This window comes from Myxocyprinus asiaticus, chromosome 41 (assembly GCF_019703515.2).
Source record: "Myxocyprinus asiaticus isolate MX2 ecotype Aquarium Trade chromosome 41, UBuf_Myxa_2, whole genome shotgun sequence".
NCBI classification, from domain to species: domain Eukaryota; kingdom Metazoa; phylum Chordata; class Actinopteri; order Cypriniformes; family Catostomidae; genus Myxocyprinus; species Myxocyprinus asiaticus.
Genome location: NC_059384.1, coordinates 29,184,761 through 29,207,282, shown reverse-complemented (window position 1 = coordinate 29,207,282; position 22,522 = coordinate 29,184,761). Strand labels below are relative to the sequence as shown.

The window sequence follows — 22,522 nt, the reverse complement described above, 5'->3', positions numbered from 1 at the left end:
CACATGTCCTCAGCTGACAGCTTCATTGAATTCTACCCGCTCAACACCAGTTTCATGTACAACAGTAAAGAGAAGACTCAGGGGTGCAGTCCTTATGGGAAGAATTGCAAAGAAAAAGACACTTTTGAAACAGATAAACAAAAAGAAAAGGTTAGAGTGGGCAAAGAAACACAGACATTGGACAACAGATAATTGGAAAAGAGTAAAACTGGTAATTACAAGGGTATTATGTTATAAATGTGATTTATGAGGACATTTCTAGTGTCCCCATAATTAAAATAACTTAAAAAAAACATACTAACGATGTTTTATTGAAAATGTAAAAATGCAGAAAGTTTTTTGTGAGGGTTAGGGGATATAATCTATAGTTCGTACAGTATAAAAATCATTATGTCTATGGAGAGTCCTCATAATGATAGATGCACCAAATATGTGAATTTACATATGTACATGATATATATGTATTTACCTATTTTATACACACATATATATATATATATATATATATATATATATATATATATATATATATATATATATATATATATATATACACACTAGTGGAATATCCTGTTTTACTCTGAAGGAGGTCACATTACAGTAGTAGAAAGGGTTACAAATATTGTTTCATGTTGACTAAGTTGATTTGTGTGCCATTTAGTGGTCAGCCTGTATATATGTTGATATATCTATAAATTATATAAAACAAATGAATGATAGCAAATTAGATGTTCTGACAGAGATGGTGAAAAAGTTATTTAACACACGTTTACTCAAAATTCAATTTGAGATATTTGAAGAAAGAAATTGTGCATAATCCACTGACCAAGCTGAAACTGACATCATTGGAGCTGACACTTCTGTTAATTGACAAGTGGACACAATTAACAACTAATTGCTGAAAATCTCAAATTGGTCAAAAATCAAGCAGTAGTTGGCCAGTACCAGCTACACACTTATAAGTATTAGCCATTTTTGGTGAAAGAGGACAAGAAGTGTGATGTTTATATACCTTGACAGACTTTTCAAGGGTCTGTTTTTATCTTATATACCCTTTACCTCCTCAGTGTCAGGATTTATGTTGATTAGTGGTCTTTACTAAGGCAAGCATCACTATTACTTTTGGCCATACTTAGAGTTTGGAACATCTTAACCCATCCATTAAACTTGAGCACATAATTTGTGCTAAACTGATAGCTCAAATTGTGTGGCTTGTTTTGAAGAGGTCTACTATTCCTTTTCTACATGATTTGACTTACAATTGTCTAGCGGGTGATAAAATAAATACATTTTAAAATAAAATCCCATTGAATTACATTTATGGTGGGCTTTCTTAGGTCATAGATTTTGGGATGGGCTCTTCTGACTTAAGCCAGTAATAAACCACCTAACAACCACCCCAAACCCCATAGCAACCACCTAGCAATCATAGCACCTTAGCAACTGCATAGCAACGCTCTGGCAACCACCCACAACACAATAGAAAACACATAGAAGCATGCTAAAATCCACTTAGAATTTATTAGCAACCACATAGCATTAGCAACACCCTGGCAACTCCCTGGCAACTCTCTGAAAATCCTAGCAACTACCAAAAAAAACAACAAAAAAAAAAACTCTGAGAACACGTTAGCAACCAAATAGCAACACCCTGAAAACCACCCGCAAAACCCTAATAAATGTATAGCCATGTGGTAAAACCACTCAGAAAAATAAAAAGTATAGCAACACACTGGCAACCACCCATAAAACCGTAGGAAACAAATAGCAACAGGCTAAAATCCACTCAAATTTAGCAACCGCATAGCAACGCCACCTACAACACTCTAGCAAAAGCATAGGCATGCTAAAACCACCCTGAAAACCTGAGCAACCATAAAGCAAAACATTTAAAACTACTCAAAACACCTTAGCAACCGCATAGCAACGCCATGGCTACCACCCACAATATCCTACCATTGTGGCAGTGAGTTGTTCACTGGCAAGCACCACTCACATTTGTTATGAAAAATGTACAAATTGTTCTAATTACCCTTGATTCTCTCTAGGATTGAATGTGTTATCATGAAGGGACATCTCAGCTCAGTGAGGAATGGGTACAATCACTGAATACGTCAGTCCAACGATATACCACACCTCTCTCTTCGAAGTGTGGAAATGTTTGGCGTCCTTCTTAATCCTTTTAATGTCAACAGTAAAAGATGTTTTATTAAGGTGACTTTGGGCTTAGTGTTTAATTACTTCTGAGAGGCATTTAAAAATGTCTTTGCTGCTGGTTTGTCATGCTAAAACTAAAGTAGTGTTTGTGTTTTACTACTAGCTAAAGAGTTGATCATTATTTAGAACAACAAAACCATAGATTGATGATCATTAAAATACAATTAGAACACCTTAGTAACCACACAACAGCGCCCTGGAAACCACCCTCAAAACCATATTTAATACATAGCAACATGATAAATTAAACTCAGAACACCTCAGCAACCATCCAGCAATGCCATAACGACCAAACAAAACACCCTAGCAACTGCCTAGCAATGACCTAGCAACCTCCACATGCACCCTAGAAACTGCATAGCAACATGGTAAAAAACTATTAGAAGACCTTAACAACTGAATCGTAATGCCCTGGCAACTACCCACAACATTGTAGTAAATACATAGCAACATGCTAAAATCCACTCCGAACACCCAACAACCAACCAGTGCCTTAGCAACCACCCAAAACACCTTAGCGACCTCTCAGAGCACCCTAGCAAATATTATTAAAAACAAAGATAATATCTTAGCAACAGCATAACAACACTTTCGCACACTCACATCATAGTAAATACATAGCAACAAGCTAAAATCCACTCAAAACACCTTAGCGACCATCCAAAATACCTTATCAACCACCTAGTAATGTCTTAGCATCCTCCCAGAGCACCCTAGTAACTGCATAGCAACATGCTAAAAACAATCAGAACACCCAAGACACTGCAAAGTAATGCCCTGGCAACACCTGCAACACTGTAGTAAATACATAGCAACAAGATAAAATCCACTTAGAACACCTTAGCGACCACCCAAAATAACCTATCAACCACCTCGTAATGCCCTAGCAACCTCCCAGACAACCCTATCAAGCGCATAGCGTCATGCTAAAAACGACCAGAAAACCTTAGCAACTGCATAGCAATTCCCTGGCAACTACCAAACACTGTAGTAAATACATAGCAACATGCTAAAATCGTCTCAGAACACCCTAGCAACCACACAGTGATTTCCTTAGCAATCACCCAAAACACCCTAGCAACCACCTAGCAAAACCTTAGCAACCTCCAAGAGCACCCTAGCAACCGCATAGCAACATTTTGAAAATAATCAGAGCACCTTAGCAACCACATATCAACGCCATGGCAACCACCCACCACAAAATCCAAGCAAATGCATTGAACTGTATATTCTTTTATTGCTCTCATGTACTATATCCTCCGACTTGCAGTTTTATTGTATTTATAATACAGCTGTCTGTACATTGATATTGCACATTTTCAGTGTCAATCCACACTTTAAAAATGTGTACTCTTTACATATAAATACCTATGAATACTAATGAGATTACATACTGTATTTTTTTTACTTTTAAGCATCCTTTTGAAATGTTGATTAGTAGTCTGCTAGGTCCACAGACAGCCACAGCCCTGTTGCGTTACGACTGTTCTCCGATCAGTTCATCAGCTAGCACATGCTGTGAACAACCTCAGTAAAGAGTTTTTGCATCTGTTTTTGCCCTCTATGTGATTAACCCCCACTTTATTTCACCAGCTGCCTGGACGACCTTTCAGAAATAATAATTATCATCTGGCACTGTGTGTGTATGAATATGTGTTTGTCTTTACTAATTGCCACAAAGAGCAACATAACACTGTCACATGTGGATGTAGTGTTTAAAAAAATCCACTGGTTCGAGAAACAGCTGGCCAGTAGTACAGCGCAGGATGGGCCGAAGCCCCTCTGGTGAATGCAAATGCAGGGTACAGGTTTTTGTTTTTTTTCAGCCTGGCGGGTTTTGCAGTGGTCTGGGCTCAGAGCGATGGACAGATGGTCCATTTGAGACGCCACTCAAGTAATCACGCCGTTTCATTAGCACAAGTGTCTGCGATAAATGTCTGACCACGGGCACGGCGTGGTCTCCTTTTCATCCAAATACTCTATTGATGGGCAATGTTTTGACACAAATTAATTGGGTCAACGTGTTAGTGTAATAAAAAAAAATGCCACGGGAAAGTCACTGTGTGATCATGAAATAGCAAAGCAATTTGCTTGGCTGCTGCTTAAATATACATGATTGGTGATTAAATATGCATGATATATATGATATAGGAAATGTGAAGATGTTTATTTGCAATAAATGATATAGCGGTAGCACTTTATAATAATTATACTTTATAACACTCTAGAATAAATTATTAAACAAGTTTAATTTTCAAATAATAAATTAATAATTTAACTACACTCAAATGTTTTAGCCTGTTTTTTAAGATTTACGCATTTCAGTTTCTTAATAAAATTCAATCAGATTGAATTTTCAAATTTTCACAAAATTTAATTAATAAAACTTAAAATATTACGTTTTTTTTTTCATTTGAAAGATTGTTAAGAAATTAAAATGTATAAATCTTAAAATGTACTTTTGAGTGTAAATTAACAATTTATTAAATTAATCAATTATTTTATTATTAATAATAATTATTAATGTTTATATAATCAGTAACACTACAATAAGGTTCTATTTTTTTTACATGAGTTAATGCATTAGAAATCATAAACTAGCAACAAACAATATTTTTAGCAGTATTTGTTAATCTTGATTAATGTCAATTTATAAAAATACAAAATAATTAATGCTATGTCATAATCAATTAACTAATGTTAACTAATGTTTTAAACAAACTATTACTGAATGACACCTTCAGTCCCCTTTGACTTTCGTTGAATAGAAAACAACAGTGTGATCTTTATATTTTACATACATTTAGAAAAAAACTGAAGTATCACATTGACATAAGTGTTCAGACCCTTTGCAATGACACTTGAAATTTTAGCTCAGGTGCATCCCATTTCTCTGGATCATCTTTGAGATGTTTCTAAACTTTGATTGGAGTCCACCTGTGGCAAATTCAATTGATTGGACACAATTTCAAAAATGCTGAAAATGCATATCAGAGCAAAAACCAAGCCATGATGTCAAAGGAACAGCCTGCAGAGCTCAGAGACAGGATTGTGTCAAGACACAGATCTGGGGAAGGCTAGAAAATTGTTTTGGCTTCATTGAAGGTACCCAAGAGCACATTGGCCTCCATAATTCTTAAATGGAAGAAGTTTGGAACAACCAGGACTCTTCCTAGAGCTGGCCGCCTGGCCAAACTGAGCAATCGGGGGAGAAGGGCCTTGGTAAGAGTGGTGACCAAGAACCCGATGGTCACTCTGGTTGAGCTCCAGAGATCATGTGTGGAGATGGGAGAAACTTACAGAAGAACAACCATCACTGCAACACTCCACCGATCTGGGCTTTATGACAGAGTGACACATAAAAAAGCACCTAAAGGACTCTCAGACTGTGGGAAACAAGATTCTCTGGTCTGATGAAATGAAGACTGAACTGTTTGGCCTCAATTCCAAGTGTCATGTCTGTAGGAAACCAGGCACCGCTCATTACCTGCACAATACCGTCCCAACAGTGAAGCATGTTGGTGGTTGCATTATGCTGTGGGGGTGTTTTCAGTGGCAGGGACTGGGGGACTGGTCAGGGTTGAAGGAAAGCTGAACGCAGCAAAATACACAGATAACCTTAATGAAAACCTGGTCTAGAGTGCTCAGGACGTCAAACTGGGCCAAAGGTTCACCTTCCAACAGGACAATGACCCTAAGCACACAGCCAAGACAACTCAAGAGTGGCTTAGGGACAACTCTGTGAATGTCTTTGAGTGGCACAGCCAGAGCCCAGAATTGAACCCAATCGAACATCTCTGGAGAGACCTGAAAATTGCTGTCCACCAATGGTCCCCATCCAACCTGACAGAGCTTGAGAGGATCTGCAGAGAAGAATGGCAGAAAATCCCCAAATCCAGGTGTGCAAAGCTTTTCGCATACTATCCAAAAATACTTGAGGCTGTAATCGCTGCCAAAGGTGCTTCAACTAAGTACTGAGTTAAGGGTCTGAATACTTATGTCAAGGAGATATTTCAGTTGTTGTTTTTTTTTGTTTTTTTTTTTGTTGTTTTTTTTATAAATGTGTAAAGTTATTAAAATCTGGTTTTTGCTTTGTCATTATGGGGTATGGAGTGTAGATTGATGCGAAAAAAAATAATTTAAAGCATTTTAGCATGCACAAGGCTGCAACATAGCAAAATGTGAAAATGCACTGTGCACCTTCTGAATGCACTGTGTGTGTGTGTGTGTGTGTGTGTGTGTGTCTATTTATATATATATATATATATATATATATATACTGTATATAATATACATTCCAATTTCAAGTTCAGAAATGTAATGAAACTGATTCCTATGTTTATATTATTCATATGTAATAAAAAAAAATGCATACATTCGTAATTGAATGTACATAAATTATGGATCTGTAAAATGTATGCCATTTGTTAATGAAGTATTATTGAAGGTTATTATAAAGTGTAGCTATACTACAGTATGTGATACAGTTTAATACATATGTAAATGTGCATATACAGTACGTACATATACAAATATATAATAAATTGAATATACACTCAAAGATCAGCAGTATTAGGTAGATTACTTTTGAAATCTGTAGTCTGGTACTGATTACAAATTACAAAACTGAAATTGTAATCAGTAATGTAATCTTTTAGATGACACTTTTAGGCAATCTAATCTGATTACTTTTGGATAACAATTTTAATACTTATTTAAAAATACAAATTTTTTGATGACAGTCTAATTTTAGTGTATTTTAAAATATTAAGTTCAAATTTACACTCCTTTCATTTAAAGGTGCACTCAGTAATTATTTCCTCATTAAAAAAAGTTTAACTCCTAAAGACATGAATTGTAATTTAGCAATGTATGTAGGAAATCATGAGCACTCGCATTAAAAAGACTTCAGTCATATCGGTAACCTTATAAAAGCTGTTTTATTCTACATGGAGAGGGTCCACACTTGGGGGCTGCCATGTTAGAATCACATGACCGCCGAATACTACTGGCTTAATCTCAGTAACAGTCCTGTTATTTGACACTTTCACTCATTGATTAAAGTAATCATGACTCACTGTGAATACTACATTTCTACAATGGCAGCTATTGATTTTAAATTATGCTGCATCCAAGCCGCTAGGTGTCAGTGTAAATCCAAGATGATACAAAGACAAAAGTTACTGAGTGCACGTTTAACATTAGGAAACATGAAATAAAACAATGATTTGCAGTAATCTAATTACAAGTAGTTTGACAATTAAATCAAATTACATTTTTATAATCTGATTATTTAATACAGATTACACGAAGCTACAAATTTACCAAGAACTTGTTGTGTTTTGCAGGAGTTTGCAGATGAGATATTCAACCTGGTGCGAGAGAAATACACAGAGCTGGCCGGCTGCTCCTCGCTGCTACATGCGCGTCACAAAGGCCTGGCGGGCATCGTCATGACCAGAGGTATGGCAATGTTTCTGGCTTGTGAATTATTTAACCGGTTCAATATCAAGAGAGAAATCACCTCTGTGTCTCTGTGTATCTTTTGAGTGTGAAGCTTTATATTAAATATTTAGAGCTTTATCACCTTTGAAAAAGAAATAGACAAAGCTGGACCTATATCAGAATTGAGTCAAACAGCAGTCTAAGAATGGACTAAGATGACTGACATGAATAAAAGCCCTATAGATTTCCAAAATGTATGTTTCTGTTCCATTGAAACCTCTTACAATATTAATGAACAGGCTCTAAAGTAGTAGTAGTTCTGTCATCATTTCCTCACTCTCATGGTGTTTCAAACATTTTACTTCTGTGGATCACAAAAGGAAAAGTTGTCCATATTATTATAGCACTATATTCCAAGATTTCTGTAGTCATACGATACATTTGTTTGAGGAACAAGCCCAAATTTAAGTCAGTTTTCACTGAAAATCTTTCACTCCGCCATAGCTATGGGATGAAATTAGACTCAAAATTATTAAAAAAATGTGTGCATACTTATCCGTCAATTTGATAAATGTTGCAAATGTATCTTACAATCCACAGACAAATGCCTTTCAATTTGTGTCTGTATTAAATAAATGTGCTGGGATTTGTACAAATAGTGGCATATTTGTGAACACAAATGTTCCCTTCTCTATAAATGTATCACAATTTGTGGATGCAGCCAAAGGAAGATGTTCCAAATCAAACGCAAAATGGTCTTGTGAAGTATTGAATGTGCATTTGTGGATCAAGCGACATGCATGCATTCATTGATGTCTATTTGTATTGATTCTGTTTGATTCATTTCAATTTTGAGACTTTTGTTTAGCTGTTTTTACCATGACCGACTAACACACAAACAACTACTAATGGATAAGTCCTAAATTTATTCATAAATGTGTTCATATCTACCTATTAATTTGCAAAAACTTAACAAATGTGTATTCCAACCCTCAAAAATGCATTTCAACTTGAATCTGTGAAATGTATCATTAAATAATGTGTTGGAATTTGTACAAAGAGACAGATTTGTGAATTGAAGTGTCCCTTTTTGTACAAATACATCACAATTTGTGTGTGCAACCAAAGGAAGATGTTCCAAATCAAACACAAATTGTTCTTGTGAAGCATTGAATGTGTATTTGTGGAACACGAGATACACACACATTCAATGACATATATTTGTGCCGATTCCCTTTGATTCATTTGAATTTTGAGACTTCCTTTCCGCTGATTTTGCCTTGCATGATCCACATGTAACTTTGTGTGAGCAAAGCAGCTACCACTAGATGGCTCATTTTACAGAAATACCATCAGGTGGGACGTGGTTTATTATGAGCAAGCTTCCACACTTCGAGCAAACAGAGGCTGACATCAGCAGAAAGGATCAAAGGTTTGTCTCAATTTCTCTCATATATAACCAAGGATAATATCATATTTTAAAAGGCGATAAAAGCCCATTTTACAGTCCAAGTCCTGGTGACATTGTGTTTGTGTTACATGTCAGTAGCTTCTAGTTAATAGGATTCAAACACCTGACTGACTCGTTGCTTCTGGCACCAGTCAGCGTTAAAGTCTGCTGTTTTAACCTTAACAAAGTTTATAGACTGGCAGTGGGTTGCGCCAACAAAGAATCTGATAATTCTGTTGCACTAAACTTTTAACCTTGTTTAAAAATAATCACGGTTACATTTGTGAGTACAATGGATCATCTTGTTGGCAGCGCGGTTACCAGTTTCTCCATTGTTTAGGTAATGTTATCTTAGAGATGGAGTCCAGCAAACGGCCAGCTCCCAGCACAACACCAACTCCTACACAAACTCTGAGTAAGCAAAAAAAACAAAAAAAACATTTATCTACTGAATCCCACCTGGCTACGCGGAAATGTGATCGTGGTCGAGCGAAAACTAGAAAGAACATCTGCATTTCTTTCAAATAATTTCAATGATCTTCTCTTTTTACTAAAAGTCAGGTTTATGTCAATGGTAATCTGTAATTATTCAGCAAGGTAAACTACAACAACACATGAAATGAATGCTAGACAATGTTCAAGATAATGCAAAAAGCTCCAATCATTAGTGTAACGTAACTTGGTTATACAGAAAATATATACAATCTATTATTATAAAACAATAGTGCATCGATATATCAAAATGATACTTGTGATGGAATCACATCAATACTGAATTGTGTCAACATATTTATAATGTATAGTCAATTTTATAAACAGCTACTGTCATCATCCACCAAATTTAGCTAACAGCTATTGATAAAGCTGGCTAGCTAGCTAACGCTGACATTGACTGCATTTATATGATAGCCTATGTATCATGCAAAGAAAAGTGATTACTTCAAACTACAGTCTCGCATAGTCAGACCTATATCCACACTTTGTTTTAGCCCTGTTCCAGCACTGGAGGGTCAAATATAATATGTAGTCTCAAAGTTTGTAGTAAAACAATCATAACTGTGTAATTTTAATTATGCTACTTCACCTGTCAGCATGATGCCAGTGAATCACGTTCAGTGTCTTTGTACTTTACGTCATTGTTTTGGCCAATGCTCGTGTCCCTATGAAGTGTGTGTGCGAGCACAAGCAACAGGTAGCTGGCTGCAGTTCACTTAATGGCCACAGCTGTCATTAATAACAAGAGTTTCTGAATCTTACATACTGCACCTTTAACAAAAAAAGTTACATAGTGTAGCTTTAAATATATATGTTCTACATTACAGAGAAATACTAAACCGTAATTATGAGCCTTTAAAATATAAATTTTACAAGCACACGCATGAAGCGAGCTGCAGCGACACCGGCAAAAGTGATTCTGAATGTGTTGAAAAAACCAGCAAGGAGACTGTCTGAACATTTTGTTAATTTATAAAGACAAATGCACATTAGGGTTGTGCTGACAGACGATGATCTCGGGGATCGACGATGGTCAGAGTGATCGCAAATAGCTGATGCCTTTGACGATGTCAAGACGATATTTAGCTCGTTTTCCCATTAATGTATTAAATTATTATTAATATTATTATTATCAAATTAATTTTACAAATAATTTGCCCGTAGACACACAGACACGCGCTTTATTATATTATTAAGAACAGATGACAGAAAAGCCATCTATGTGCATGTATGACACGCTGTTTGTGCGGAGGCATGCAGTCTCGTGGAACACGCGCATGTAAAAGGTTCTCACTCTTTGTTTCTGTCTTCTGATTTTTTTTTTTTTTTTTTTTTTTTTTTGCAAGAACAGTATCGTCTATGAGTGCTGCAAATGACCTCAGACATCTCAGCTCAGGAGGTGCTTTGAGTTCAGTTCACTTTATTTCCACAGAGTTCATTGTGAGCGCAACTCTGCAGCCTATACATCTGTGATTAAAACATAAAATAATACAAAAACACCTCGAACCATGATTTATATTTCAGTGATTATTATCATCATTATAATTATTATTTTTATATTTATAATTGAATTTATGTCTTTATTTGTGTAAGTAATTTTCCGCCTGCATGTTTAGACGGATTCTTGCCTGACAGTAAATGAAAAGGTGTGTATATATATATATATGAAGAGTTGAAGCTGTTATAGCTGCAAAGGGTGGGCCGACGTCATATTAAACCCTATGGATTAAGAATGGGATGTCACTTAAGTTCATATGCGTCTAAAGGCAGATGAGCGAATACTTTGGCAATATAGTGAATATATATATATATATATATATAATTTTTTTTATCACTTCATTATTTTAATTGCATTTTCGTTAAGTTTGGAGTGCAATTTCAATTTAGAAATGTATTTGATTTAAGTTTTTCATTTTTTAAATTAATTAATATAATTTTGAAAGCAAAATCACTAAAGCAAGAATATTCACCTATCCCTCAGCCCGGGGGTTTGCTGATGTAATTGGATATTGCGATATACAGTACTGTGCAAAAGTTTTAGGCACTTGTGAAAGATTTTGCATAGTGAGGATGTCTTCAAAAATAATGCCATAAATAGTTTTCATTTATCACTTAATGTCATACAAAGTCCAGTAAACATAAAAAAAAGCTAAATCAATATTTGGTGTGACCACCTTTGCCTTTAAAACAGCACCAATTCTCGTAGGTACATCTGGTCTCAATTGCTTCTGTCTCTTCATGTAATCTCAGACTGACTCGATGTTCAGTGGGGGGTTTTGTGGGGGCCATGACATCTGTTGCAGGGCTCCCTGTTCTTCTATTCTAATCATTTCTGTTTGCAAAAGTAACGTTTGGGAGTCTAACATTTATATTTCCTATTGACACACTAAAGCTGAAGATATAAATAACCATCTTAAGACAATGCTTTTGTGAAACATCTTATGTGCCTAAGACTTTTGCACAGTACTGTATATATATTGTGAAGGAGGGAACAAAATGAATGTATTCACACACATGATGTATTTTCCCGGACAACGAAATACCCGACCGGTAGAGAATGCACAGATGAAGTAGGTTCTTTGCCAAAGAGATGTTGCCCTTCACAACTGTTATAAAACCATCTTTCAAAAAATTGAACAACACACATTTTAATTGCACTTTTGTTTTTCCAGTTTCCTTTTAATTTTTAGTTAAAATAAATAAAAAAATAAATTTCAAAGTTTGAAATCCAGGTGTCTTGCTTTATTGTGTAGGCCCTAACCCTGCTTAATGTAAATTACCCCATAGTACCACCCAGCGTCCAACCAGCGGTAATACCGGTGTTAGTCAGTTTCCTGTGGAGTTTTTTTTTTTTTTTTTTTTTGCGACCAACCAACCAATCAAAAATTGGTCGACCAAGACTCTTCTCATCAACTAACATTTGGTCGACTATTAGGGGGCAGCCCTACAACTGACATGACACCATGCAGTAACAATGAGGAAGGGTAACCTCAAGCAAAATGCCACAGAGCTTTAGCTGTGATGTTCTATTCCATTGTTTGTGTGTGTATATAAAATGTGTAGAAAAAAGTGAGAAAAATACTGGCACACTGCTGACGTTCCAATTTAATGAAATTGTTTCAACCCAAACAGAACAAACAAACTGTTTCCTTTTGTTTGACCTGATGAAGACCCTTTCGGCATCGAAACGTCATTAAACAATAAAGTTAGCAGTATGCAATAATTTTTTTCCCTTTTTTCTATGGATATTAATTTGTAGATGTACACATGCATTTATTAGATGTGTGTAAACTGTCCTTAAGTGTATTTTTTATATAAAATTGTACCCAAATTTTGTAGTGTTTCGTAGTAACATAAATTGCAATTTGAAACTTACATTATCGCCCCCTTTCCCCCCCTAAAGATGTACCACATTCCTTAGTTGTACAATGAAACTATGTAAAAGACACTTGAGTTTCACATGTTGTATATGTGCATATCAAATTAAATGCCTTTTCAGCGAACTGACTTGCATTTGATTTTTTTTTTTTTTTTTTTTTTTTTTTTTTAACAGACACATTTTCTTAACCTTACTTTAATTGCTTATTATTTTTAAACAAGGTTAAAAGTTTAGTGCAACAGGATTATCAGATTCCTTGTTAGCGCAACCCACTGCCAGTCTATAAACTTTGTTAAGGTTAAAACAGCAGACTTTAACGCTGACTGGTGCCAGAAGCAATGAGTCAGTCAGGTGTTTGAATCCTATTAACTAGAAGCTACTGACATGTAACACAAACACAATGTCACCAGGACTTGGGCTGTAAAATGGGCTTTTATCGCCTTTTAAAATATGATATTATCCTTGGTTATATATGAGAGAAATTGAGACAAACCTTTGATCCTTTCTGCTGATGTCAGCCTCTGTTTGCTCGAAGTGTGGAAGCTTGCTCATAATAAACCACGTCCCACCTGATGGTATTTCTGTAAAATGAGCCATCTAGTGGTAGCTGCTTTGCTCACACAAAGTTACATGTGGATCATGCAAGGCAAAATCAGCGGAAAGGAAGTCTCAAAATTCAAATGAATCAAAGGGAATCGGCACAAATATATGTCATTGAATGTGTGTGTATCTCGTGTTCCACAAATACACATTCAATGCTTCACAAGAACAATTTGTGTTTGATTTGGAACATCTTCCTTTGGTTGCACACACAAATTGTGATGTATTTGTACAAAAAGGAACACTTATATTCACAAATCTGTCTCTTTGTACAAATTCCAACACATTATTTAATGATACATTTCACAGATTCAAGTTGAAATGCATTTTTGAGGGTTGGAATACACATTGAAGGTTTTAAAAAATGTTTTCAAATTAAGGGGTAGAGATGCACACATTTATGAATAAATTTAGGACCTATCCTCTGGTAGTTGTTTGTGTGTGAGTCAGCCATGGTAAAAACAGTGAAATAAAAGTCTCAAAATTCAATTGAATCAAATAGAATCAACACAAATAGACATCAATGAATGCATGTGTTAGGGCTGCACGATATATCGTTTCAGCATCAATATCACGTTGTGCACATCCGCAATAGTCACATCGCAGAACGTGCGATGTAATAGCCTAAGGTAAACATATATCAGTCTACAATATTGTTATTTATTTTTTTCAAAAGGAAAACTAGCATTATATCTGTCTGATATGACCTAATTTACTCCGATTTATGGGTTCTTGGATACACAGAGTTTATTATTTTTTGAATATAAAAGAATTTGGTTGCAAAAAGAAATGCATCTTCAGTTATATGGAAATATTTCAGCTACAGACAGGATTATGTTGACCAAAAACAGATACTTTGTCGAGAGTGCCTTGCAATTGTTGCCACAACACGAGGCAACACGACCAATTTGTTTGATCATTTAAGTCGGCACCACAAATCTTTGTATGCAAAGCCAGATCTGAATGCCGTCCACAGCAAAAAACTATTTCGGATGCCTTTGCCAGTGTTACACCATATAAGAAAGGTTCCAAACAGCAGAGAGAAATCACAGATTCAATAACATTTCACCTCGCGAAAGACATGGTAGCCTACCAATTAACACGGTTATCAAAGAGCATGATCCGGTCATTCGACAAGCGGTAGGTAATACCATCACGCAACTAAAACAAAGTTATTTGTTTTATAAACATTTTATTTTATGTTGTATTTTTGTAAACCACTCAGGGTTGGTGTATAGCTGCTCTTTTCTTTTCTTTTTTTTATGGTTTAAATTAAAAGATGTTTATTGTTTACTTTTCTATTTTCAAAAAAAGAGGGTTGTAATTTAATTTGTAATGTAATAAAATGTTAAATGACTTATTTTGTCATTCACATTAATTCCCTATTGTGATAATGAAACTTCCTCCTTAGTGTAATGCTCCGTTTTAACCTGGTTGGAGTACAGAGATAAAGCCTCCTGTAATCTCCTGGATCCCTTCTAGACACCACACTTCTTCATTCACAAATGAGCCCCTTTATTTTAGGGTAAGCAACATGCATTATTAATATCATAACATGTTAGATCATTGACTTTAGCCTGAATTGATAAAAGAGTATTACATAATTACAATGGAACCATGGTGAATTAAACAGTGTATTAATTATTATAATAAAATAAATTACCCAAAATAAGTCATAAAGTAAAAAGTCATTTTCAGTTTCTTTTTTTTATTTTAATTTTTCATGAAGATGCAGTTCCCTACAAAATCACCCCAATCATTCTAGAATAATTAATTCTTCTCAAATAGAGCTATTCAAGTCATCTGGTGAAGTCATCCTGTATTTTTTTCATATCGCAATATATATCGCAGAAAAACAAAATATCGCAATATCAGTTTTTTTTCCAATATTGTGCGGCCCTAGCATGCGTCACTTGATCCACAAATGCACTTTCAATACTTCACGAGACCATTTTGTGTTTGATTTGGAACATCTTCCTTTGGTTGCATACACAAAGTGTGATGCATTTATACAAAAGGGAACATCTGTGTTCACAAATATGTCTCTATTTGTACAATTCATTTAATTTTGAATTTCACAGACACAAGTTGAAAGGTATTTGTCTGTGGATTGTAAGATACATTTGCAACATTTCTCAAATTGACGGATAAGTATGCACACATTTTTTCATCATTTTCAGTCTAATTTCATCCCATACATAGCTCTCTTTCTTATATTCAAACTGAACCAATGCCTTTTGACATCATTGCCATTTAAATCTGACACCTGATGCGTCATATATGAATACAGGAAAATTTTAATGGTGTGTACAGAAGACGAGAAGATTTTTAGTGACCTTAAAGGGGTCTGTTCCTGTCACAAAGCTATCGTATGGCTTCAGAAGTCTTGGAATACAATGGACGAGTCATATGGGCTACTTTTATGGCCTTTTATTGTGCTTTTTTGTCATTTTTTGGAGCTCAACAGCTCCAGTATGGAAAAGAGCATTCATCAAAAGAAAGGCAAAAATTATTCCTTTAAGAAGCCTTAGTCTTTGCTTCCATTGTTGCTGTAGCTTCAATTTACTGTTATATCTCACCATTATGAATTAAGACAGCTCAGTTGCCTAGCAGTGGCAGGTTGATGTGACATTTAAATGTGTGTGTCAGAGACAGCTGCAGCTTCAGGAGTCATTGCGGGATCAGTATCAAGTTTCTCTTTTGAAGACCACAGCTCATCAATTTAGACTTTAGTGAGATCTGACCTAATCCCTGTCCTCTCTCATTCGCGCTCTCTCGCTCTCTACCGCTCCGTCTGCCTCACAGTAATTGCAGAGCTTGTTTATTAAGACTGTTATCTTCAAAGATCCAGACATCGGTGCCCAAGAATTTGTGGCAGGCGAGCAGACTTGACAGAAACACTGGGGGTTCTGTTCGCTGCTCTTAGCATCTATTGAATCTTTTAGACTGGCACGGGCACCAGTGGAATATTAATGCGGTTCCAACTTTGAACCAAGGGACTTTCGCTGGGGGAGTCATAACCTGTGCGAGAGTGCTCCTCACATGACTCTTATTGGATTTTTTCATCTGGTAACGCAAAAGAAACCAACTCCATTTGAGTCAGATTGTGTGAATAATCTTATTTCAACCTAGCGTGGTACGGATGCTGAGATATCAGGTTTTGAACATCAGATGTACAGTTGAAGGAGTGGTAGATGGAACCAAACGGGTGGACTTACACATTTAGGAAACAGATGATTTTATTTAGAGAAATACTCAAGTGGAAAGACAGATTTGCATGGTGGAAAATGCATATTAAATTCAACCACGGGTGTCTGAAACATTTTCTGTTGACAATTAATGTTTTATATAATTAAAAGTGATATTGCAACTATATTATTATCGTTTGTGTATTTTTTTTTTCATAGATAAACCTCATCATTTAAAGTCAATTTGAAACAGCATTTACAACCCATTTTACTTCTGTTTTGTGGCAGATTACTGAGTGAAACAAGATCATCAACATTTCCCCAAAACCTGTTGTTAATTGCTATTATTGTTGTGGACTTTGTTACTTTAAATTTGAGCATTATTGTTTTTTTGGTTTTTTTTAATGCGCTAACTATTGTGTTATCAAATTTCTAAGTGAAACTGGGTATTAAATCTTAAAAAAAAAAATGAAGGACGGGACTTGAATTTATCCTTCAGGAAGTTGATAGTATCTCAACGTTTTCAGTGGTAATGCTTCTTTTTCAAATTTGTTTTTATTTGCTATTTATGACATACCTTTTATCACATTGCCATTAAACAACATTAAATAACTGTGTTTACTACTTTGGTAATGCATTTCTGAGTAAAACAGTGTATTCAATCAAGAAAAAATTTAGGGTCAGGCTTGATTTAATTCTTCGGGAATTTGATAGTATCTTGACGTATCCCAGAGGTAACGCTTCATTTTCAAATCTGTTGTTCATTGCAATTATTGGCATACCTTCTACCACATTGCCATTAAACAATATTAAATTATTGTGTTTGCTATTTTAATAGTGTATTTTTGAGTGAAACAGGATATTCATTGTGAAAAAATTTAGGGTCAGGCTTGATTTAATTCTTCAGGAATTCAAAACATCTTGATGTATCTCAATGGGAATGCTTCTTTGTCAAATCTGTCGATATTTGCCATTAGTGGCATACCTTTATAAAATTATCAATAAACAACTTTAAATTACTGCGTAAACTACACTGTTATTGTATTTGTGAGTGAAACAAGATATTAAATGTGAAAAAAATTAGCATGGGACTTGAATTTATCTTTCGGGAATTCAATAACATCTTGAGGTATCCCAGAGGTAACGCTTCATTTTCAAATCTGTCATTAATTGCTTTTATTGGCATACCTTTTATCACATTGCCATTAAACAACATTAAATTACTGTGTTAACTACTTCAGTAATGTATTTTTGAGTAACACAGTGTATTTAATGGGAAAAAATGTAGGGTCAGACTTGATTTAATTCTGGAAATCAAAACATCTCAATGGGAATGCTTCTTTATCAAATCTGTTGCCGTTTGCTATTATTTGTGTACTTTTTATCACACTATCATTAAACAACTTTAAAATTACCATGTTAACTACTGTTAATTATTGTGCTATTGTATTTTTGAGTGTAACATGATATTCAACATGACATTTTTTTTGACATATGGCAATAATAGCGCTTCTTTTTCAAACCTGTTGTTATTTTCTTTTATTGCCATGAACTTTATTACATGAACCAGAATCAAATTACTAAGTTAACAATTGGCAACATTTTGAAAAGGCTGCATTACCTACAACAGTAGCTTCAAACTATGCTTAATTCACTATAATGCTATTGGTCAACATTATTTTCTTTCCCACGGCTTAAAGCCTTAGGTGACGTAAGGCAAAAAGGAAAGTTGTTTCAGAGGCAGAGCAAGTCATACAATTTTAATAAAATATTTCAAAGACAAATATTTAGTTTCTTAAGAGTAACGGGCACTGTTGAATCATGCACAAGACGAACGTGAATGTGTATTATGAAAGTAAATAGGGTACATTTTTATTTCATGTTGACTTTATGCATTCGAAATAAACAAGTCATATTTACGCAAACATAACCCCACTACACAGCTCATGGTTTCCATCCGGTGGGAAATGACTCCGGAACGCAACTTGTTAATGGTGATGATGTGCACCATTGTGACCTCATTTAAAATTCAAACATTTTATCATGCAAGAGTGACTTGTAAATGATCAATTCATGAGCCTTTTGATGAATAATGGGATGTAAATGCCTTCTTAGACGATGACCTCAGCCATTGCCCCTGAAGAAAAACGATTTAATGCAAATACAGCGGTTTTCAGAAATAATTGCATTCTGCATTTTCTATTTTGCCAAAATACACACAATTTGTCCTTTTTAGCTGTAATGCATTCATACGATGGGCAAGGAGGAGGCGGGAACCGGCTGAGCAGTCAACGTAAACTTTTAATGACACAAAGGAACTTAACATAACATAAAACACACAGACAGCGTGGCCATGTGCGTCTCTCTCTCTCTCTCTCTCTCTCTCTTGAACTGGCATCCCCGGCTCCTTTTTATCCCTCTCCTGGCTGATTGGGCTGATTCAGCACCGGGTGTCCATTGTGGCGGCCCGGCAACGCCCACCTCCTCGCCACATACCCCCAATGCCCGATTCAGGCCGGAGGTTTCCCCGGATTTTCTCCCCCCCCACCCCTTCCTGGAGGGGAGGTGTTGCCCTTTCCGCCATCCTTCCACCGGCCAGTCTTCCCCACCTCCTGGGAATCCGAGGGGAGTGAGAGGGGAAAGGGAAAGAGCGAGCGGCAGAAACAGAGAGAGAGAAAAACTGGCTCGCCGGTCCCGAACATGCTATCGACTGGTCCTCAGCCAGCTGTGCAGAGGTACTCCGTGACGCCGGATGGCACTGGACCTCGTTTCCTGGTGGACGGCAGCAGGCTCCTCTGCCTTCCGGCAGACGTCAGCGGCTCCTCCATCTCCTGGTGTATAGCAGCGGCTCCTCTGCCCCCTGGCAGATGGCAGCAGCTCCTCCGCTTCCTGGCGGACGGCAGCAGCTCCTTCGTCTCCATGGAGGACGGCATGGTACCTCCGGACCATAACTCCTTGCTGTTGCAACCATCAGTGGCGAGGTCTCTCCAACAGCGCATCCCTCCTCCCTCCTGGGTTTCGGCACCAATGTAACGCATTCATACGATGGGCAAGGAGGAGGCGGGAACCGGCTGAGCAGTCATTGTAAACTTTTAATGACACAAAGGAACTTAATATAACATAAAACACACAGACTGCGTGGACACATGCGTCTCTCTCTCTCTCTCGAACTGGCGTCCATGCTCCTCTTTATCCCTCTCCCGGCTGATTGGGCTGATTTAGCACTGGGCGTCCACTGGTATGGCCTGGCCACGCCCTCCTCCTCGTCACACTAGCCAATCCAAGGTGGTCTATCCTAAACCACTCAAAACAGTGGACGCATAAAAGCCCATCAAATGATTCCTTATGATTTAATGGCCTAATAAACAAGCTGATGAACTGTATTCTTTCCTTGTTTTGTGAAACAAAACTCATTCAGGAAAATGTGGGGGTAATGATGCTTATTAAGCTTATTCAGCATATGGGCTTTCCCCTTACAGAGTCTACTAGAGTGACCCATGCTCTGATTAATAGTGGCTATGTTTGGAACATCATACTGCAATACTACTCACACTGTTATTGCAGTGTGTAGTATGTAGTATGAAGTGTGCACTGTATGTAATTCTTTTTGTGAAATTCTGTGCTTGTCTTACTCTAAAATAATTGCTACTTGGTTCAATATGTCATATTTTAATCCAGTAACATCCATACATTCTACACTGTATGAACATTAATTCATTCAAATGTGGCTTCATTGTCCAAATACTTTATAGGGCTACTGTATGTTTAAAGTACTACAACAATTAATAGAGTTTGACTTTTTTTGTACTATTCTAAAGTATCCTTAAAAAGGAAACAGATTCACATTTTCTTTAGACAAAAGGCACTTTATTGTATGCTTTGCAGGCCTCCTTCTGAGATGTTCCTATAGTGTGTGTTTTAATAGCTCACTTGCCTTAGATACTTTCCCTTTCTTCTTTACATGGCAGCGTGCTGCAGGGTACAGAGAGCAGCAGTGATGTTCACACAGCGGTGTTTGTCTTTGTACCCACCTCACTGGCACAATGTGCTCTCTCAGAGATCCTTATGATTATTGCTCTTCTAAACGTAGCAGTGCCCACAGGCCATACCTCCCCCACATACTAAGAGAAGAGCCTTTACAACAATTTAATTCCGATACTGAGAGAAATTACTACACACTCGCTTGCTTTCTCACTGTCATCGCCAGATTGATCTAAACTATCATTAAATGGAACAGCAAGGAGAGAACAGGGTAACTTTTTAAGCAAAGTGTTGTTGTTGTTGGAGACTGTTAAATAAAGATGCTTGAACATAGAAACCTGGGTACGCTGGATCCCTGCAGTGCATTGCACTGATGAATACTGGGAAAGCTCAAGTAGGGTGGGGTTTTTGATGTTTTAAACTACAGTTGTGCTCAAAAGTTTGCATACCCTGGCAGAAATTGTGAAATTTTGGCACTGATTTTGAAAATATGACTGATCATGCAAAAAACTGTCTTTTATTTAAGGATTGTTATCATATGAAGCCATTTATTATCACATAGTTGTTTGGCTCCTTTTTAAATCATAATGATAACAGAAATCACCCAAATGGCCCTGATCAAAAGTTTACATATCCTTGAATGTTTGACCTTGTTACAGACACACAAAGTGACACACACAGGTTTAAATGGCAATTAAAGGTTAATTTCCCCACACCTGTGGCATTTTAAATTGCAATTAGTGTCTGTGTATAAATAGTCAATGAGTTTGTTAGCTCTCGCGTGGATGCACTGAGCAGGCTGGATATTGAGCCATGGGGAACAGAAAAGAACTGTCAAAAGACCTGTGTAACAAGGTACTGGAACTTTATAAAGATGGAAAAGGATATAAAAAGATATCCAAAGCCTTGAAAATGCCAGTCAGCACTGTTTAGTCACTTATTAAGAAGTGGAAAATTCGGGGATCTCTTGATACCAAGCCAAGGTCAGGTAGACCAAGAAAGATTTCAGCCATAACTGCCAGAAGAATTGTTCGGGATACAAAAAAAAAAATAAAACACACAGGTAACCTCAGGAGAAATACAGGCTGCTCTGGAAAAAGACGGTGTGGTTGTTTTGACTTTTATGTTACAATGTTTTTTATTTTTTTTATTTTATTTAGCAACAAAATCTCAATGTTCTCTCTTTTGTCAAACAAAAAGTGAAGCATTTTACCAATCAGAAATTAGCATAATTGATTCTGATACAAGTAATAGCCTGAATTGTCCAATCACTGCCAACCATGTTAAAATAAAATTATACATTATAAATTCTGAATCTATGTACTGATTACCATTGTCCCATGTCTGCAAACCATGTTTAAACATCATCTGCAGCCTGAAACTGAACTTTTGATTGAATGCACTTGGCTTCAAAGGAAAACTGCAGGATGCTCCCTTGCTCCCTAGCTCCCTATTTAGTGAATGAATTAACCCTCTGGGGTCTGAGGGTGTTTTGGGCCCAGAAGAAGTTTTGACATGCCTTGACATTTGTGCTTTTTTCAGTTGCTTAAAAACATATTAATGGCTAAAATCAGATAACACTGTATTCAGCACAAACTGGGCTACAATAATATGTGAACAATATGTATGTACATGTTTGTATTTTTGAGAAAATAACGTTTATGCGTGGTTTTTGAAAAAACTAAAATTTGAAGTCACTGAAATAAGGCCATATAACACATACTAAACATTTGTTCACAAGACTTTTGAGAACTGGATCTTGTAGCC

The 22,522-nt window shown here is 36.4% G+C and overlaps 1 protein-coding gene across 1 annotated transcript in view; it reads left to right on the top strand.

Annotated features, from left to right (window-relative positions):
* The first annotated feature begins 3,983 nt into the window (after window positions 1-3,983).
* LOC127432007 (double-stranded RNA-specific editase B2-like) overlaps window positions 3,984-22,522 on the top strand; it is a 55,224-nt gene continuing 36,685 nt past the window's right edge. The window contains exons 1-2 of the mRNA XM_051682736.1: window positions 3,984-4,019; window positions 7,566-7,680. Of these exons, the coding sequence (XP_051538696.1) occupies window positions 3,984-4,019; window positions 7,566-7,680 (151 nt within the window). The remainder of the gene's footprint in view (window positions 4,020-7,565; window positions 7,681-22,522) is intronic.